Below are 5,000 nucleotides of genomic sequence, written 5' to 3' on the forward strand. Positions count from 1 at the left end.
TATACAACACTACTGTTGACCCATAATACTGTCCCCTATATAACACTATTGTTGACCCATAATACTGTCCCCCTATATAACACTACTGTTGACCAGGACCCATAATACTGTCCCCTATACAACACTACTGTTGACCCATAATACTGTCCCCTATATAACACTATTGTTGACCCATAATACTGTCCCCTATATAACACTACTGTTGACCAGGACCCATAATACTGTCCCCTATATAACACTACTGTTGACCCATAATACTGTCCCCTATACAACACTACTGTTGACCCATAATACTGTCCCCTATATAACACTACTGTTGACCCATAATACTGTCCACTATATAACACTACTGTTGACCCATAATACTGTCCCCTATATAACACTACTGTTGACCCATAATACTGTCCCCTATACAACACTACTGTTGACCCATAATACTGTCCCCTATACAACACTACTGTTGACCCATAATACTGTCCCCTATATAACACTACTGTTGACCCATAATACTGTCCCCTATATAACACTACTGTTGACCCATAATACTGTCCCCTATATAACACTACTGTTGACCCATAATACTGTCCACTATATAACACTACTGTTGACCCATAATACTGTCCCCCTATATAACACTACTGTTGACCAGGACCCATAATACTGTCCCCTATACAACACTACTGTTGACCCATAATACTGTCCCCTATATAACACTATTGTTGACCCATAATACTGTCCCCTATATAACACTACTGTTGACCAGGACCCATAATACTGTCCCCTATATAACACTACTGTTGACCCATAATACTGTCCCCTATACAACACTACTGTTGACCCATAATACTGTCCCCTATATAACACTACTGTTGACCCATAATACTGTCCACTATATAACACTACTGTTGACCCATAATACTGTCCCCTATATAACACTACTGTTGACCAGGACCCATAATACTGTCCCCTATACAACACTACTGTTGACCCATAATACTGTCCCCCAGATAACACTACTGTTGACCCATAATACTGTCCCCTATATAACACTACTGTTGACCCATAATACTGTCCCCTATATAACACTACTGTTGACCCATAATACTGTCCCCTATATAACACTACTGTTGACCCATAATACTGTCCCCTATACAACACTACTGTTGACCCATAATACTGTCCCCTATATAACACTACTGTTGACCCATAATACTGTCCCCTATATAACACTACTGTTGACCCATAATACTGTCCCCTATACAACACTACTGTTGACCCATAATACTGTCCCCTATATAACACTACTGTTGACCAGGACCCATAATACTGTCCCCTATATAACACTACTGTTGAGCCATAATACTGTCCCCTATATAACACTACTGTTGACCAGGACCCATAATACTGTCCCCTATATAACACTACTGTTGACCCATAATACTGTCCCCTATATAACACTACTGTTGACCCATAATACTGTCCCCTATATAACACTACTGTTGACCTATAATACTGTCCCCTATATAACACTACTGTTGACCCATAATACTGTCCCCTATATAACACTACTGTTGACCCATAATACTGTCCCCTATATAACACTACTGTTGACCCATAATACTGTCCCCTATATAACACTACTGTTGACCCATAATACTGTCCCCTATACAACACTACTGTTGACCCATAATACTGTCCCCTATATAACACTACTGTTGACCCATAATACTGTCCCCTATATAACACTACTGTTGACCCATAATACTGTCCCCTATACAACACTACTGTTGACCCATAATACTGTCCCCTATATAACACTACTGTTGACCAGGACCCATAATACTGTCCCCTATATAACACTACTGTTGAGCCATAATACTGTCCCCTATATAACACTACTGTTGACCAGGACCCATAAAACTGTCCCCTATATAACACTACTGTTGACCCATAATACTGTCCCCTATATAACACTACTGTTGACCCATAATACTGTCCCCTATATAACACTACTGTTGACCAGGACCCATAATACTGTCCCCTATATAACACTACTGTTGACCAGGACCCATAATACTGTCCCCTATATAACACTACTGTTGACCCATAATACTGTCCCCTATATAACACTACTGTTGACCTATAATACTGTCCCCTATATAACACTATTGTTGACCCATAATACTGTCCCCTATATAACACTACTGTTGACCCATAATACTGTCCCCTATATAACACTACTGTTGACCAGGACCCATAATACTGTCCCCTATACAACACTACTGTTGACCCATAATACTGTCCCCTATATAACACTACTGTTGACCAGGACCCATAATACTGTCCCCTATACAACACTACTGTTGACCCATAATACTGTCCCCTATATAACACTACTGTTGACCCATAATACTGTCCCCTATATAACACTACTGTTGACCCATAATACTGTCCCCTATATAACACTACTGTTGACCCATAATACTGTCCACTATATAACACTACTGTTGACCCATAATACTGTCCCCCTATATAACACTACTGTTGACCAGGACCCATAATACTGTCCCCTATACAACACTACTGTTGACCCATAATACTGTCCCCTATATAACACTATTGTTGACCCATAATACTGTCCCCTATATAACACTACTGTTGACCAGGACCCATAATACTGTCCCCTATATAACACTACTGTTGACCCATAATACTGTCCCCTATACAACACTACTGTTGACCCATAATACTGTCCCCTATATAACACTACTGTTGACCCATAATACTGTCCACTATATAACACTACTGTTGACCCATAATACTGTCCCCTATATAACACTACTGTTGACCAGGACCCATAATACTGTCCCCTATACAACACTACTGTTGACCCATAATACTGTCCCCTATATAACACTACTGTTGACCCATAATACTGTCCCCTATATAACACTACTGTTGACCCATAATACTGTCCCCTATATAACACTACTGTTGACCCATAATACTGTCCCCTATATAACACTACTGTTGACCCATAATACTGTCCCCTATACAACACTACTGTTGACCCATAATACTGTCCCCTATATAACACTACTGTTGACCCATAATACTGTCCCCTATATAACACTACTGTTGACCCATAATACTGTCCCCTATACAACACTACTGTTGACCCATAATACTGTCCCCTATATAACACTACTGTTGACCAGGACCCATAATACTGTCCCCTATATAACACTACTGTTGAGCCATAATACTGTCCCCTATATAACACTACTGTTGACCAGGACCCATAATACTGTCCCCTATATAACACTACTGTTGACCCATAATACTGTCCCCTATATAACACTACTGTTGACCCATAATACTGTCCCCTATATAACACTACTGTTGACCTATAATACTGTCCCCTATATAACACTACTGTTGACCCATAATACTGTCCCCTATATAACACTACTGTTGACCCATAATACTGTCCCCTATATAACACTACTGTTGACCCATAATACTGTCCCCTATATAACACTACTGTTGACCCATAATACTGTCCCCTATACAACACTACTGTTGACCCATAATACTGTCCCCTATATAACACTACTGTTGACCCATAATACTGTCCCCTATATAACACTACTGTTGACCCATAATACTGTCCCCTATACAACACTACTGTTGACCCATAATACTGTCCCCTATATAACACTACTGTTGACCAGGACCCATAATACTGTCCCCTATATAACACTACTGTTGAGCCATAATACTGTCCCCTATATAACACTACTGTTGACCCATAATACTGTCCCCTATATAACACTACTGTTGACCAGGACCCATAATACTGTCCCCTATATAACACTACTGTTGACCAGGACCCATAATACTGTCCCCTATATAACACTACTGTTGACCCATAATACTGTCCCCTATATAACACTACTGTTGACCTATAATACTGTCCCCTATATAACACTATTGTTGACCCATAATACTGTCCCCTATATAACACTACTGTTGACCCATAATACTGTCCCCTATATAACACTACTGTTGACCAGGACCCATAATACTGTCCCCTATATAACACTACTGTTGACCAGGACCCATAATACTGTCCCCTATACAACACTACTGTTGACCCATAATACTGTCCCCTATATAACACTACTGTTGACCCATAATACTGTCCCCTATATAACACTACTGTTGACTAGGACCCATTAAAAATAAATCAGATTTCATATCCTCATCTCAGAACCTGGTGTTTCTTGTTGAAGTATGTTCTCTGATGTTTTTTTCAAAACTAACACTGACGTATTCCTCCTACCCACAATCCTCTCTGCTCTCAGAACGGATACACCCCACTCCACATCGCTGCCAAGAAGAACCAGACGTCCGTCGCCTCGTCTCTGCTGCAGTACGGAGCGGAGACCAACGTCCTGACCAAGCAGGGGGTCACCCCTCTACACCTTGCCTCACAGGAGGGGCACAGTGATATGACCAGTCTGCTGCTGGGCAAGGGGGCACATGTCAACACTCCCACTAAGGTAGGGGGGGGGGACACGTCAACACTCCCACTAAGGTAGGGGGGGGGACACGTCAACACTACCACTAAGGTAGGGGGGGGACAGAGACTCACACAAACACACACGTAGCAGAGTCGTTGCACACATCCAAAAATGCACTCTTTGGCATATACAATACATTCTCTCCCATCTCTCTCTCCCCTCTCCATCTCTCTCTCCTTGCCACCTCTCTCTCCAACTCTCCCTCTCTCCTCCTCCTTCTCTCTCTCCATCTCTCCCATCTCTCTCTCAAACTCTCCCTCTCTCTCCCCCTCCATCTCTCTCCAACTATCCCTCTCTCTCTCCCCCTCCATCTCTCTCTCCAACTCTCCCTCTCTCTCTTCCCCTCCATCTCTCTCTCCAACTCTGTCTCTCTCTCCATCTCTCTTTCTCTCCCCTCTCTCTAAATGTCTCTCT

At 41.9% G+C, this 5,000-nt stretch overlaps 1 protein-coding gene across 1 annotated transcript in view; it reads left to right on the forward strand.

The window, feature by feature from the left end:
- LOC139394220 (ankyrin-2-like) overlaps positions 1-5,000 on the forward strand; it is a 133,375-nt gene that overhangs the window by 32,434 nt on the left and 95,941 nt on the right. Inside the window, exon 16 of the mRNA XM_071142243.1 lies at positions 4,368-4,565. Within this exon, the coding sequence (XP_070998344.1) occupies positions 4,368-4,565 (198 nt within the window). The remainder of the gene's footprint in view (positions 1-4,367; positions 4,566-5,000) is intronic.

This window comes from Oncorhynchus clarkii, unplaced genomic scaffold (assembly GCF_045791955.1).
Source record: "Oncorhynchus clarkii lewisi isolate Uvic-CL-2024 unplaced genomic scaffold, UVic_Ocla_1.0 unplaced_contig_1469_pilon_pilon, whole genome shotgun sequence".
Classification (NCBI taxonomy): Eukaryota; Metazoa; Chordata; class Actinopteri; order Salmoniformes; family Salmonidae; genus Oncorhynchus; species Oncorhynchus clarkii.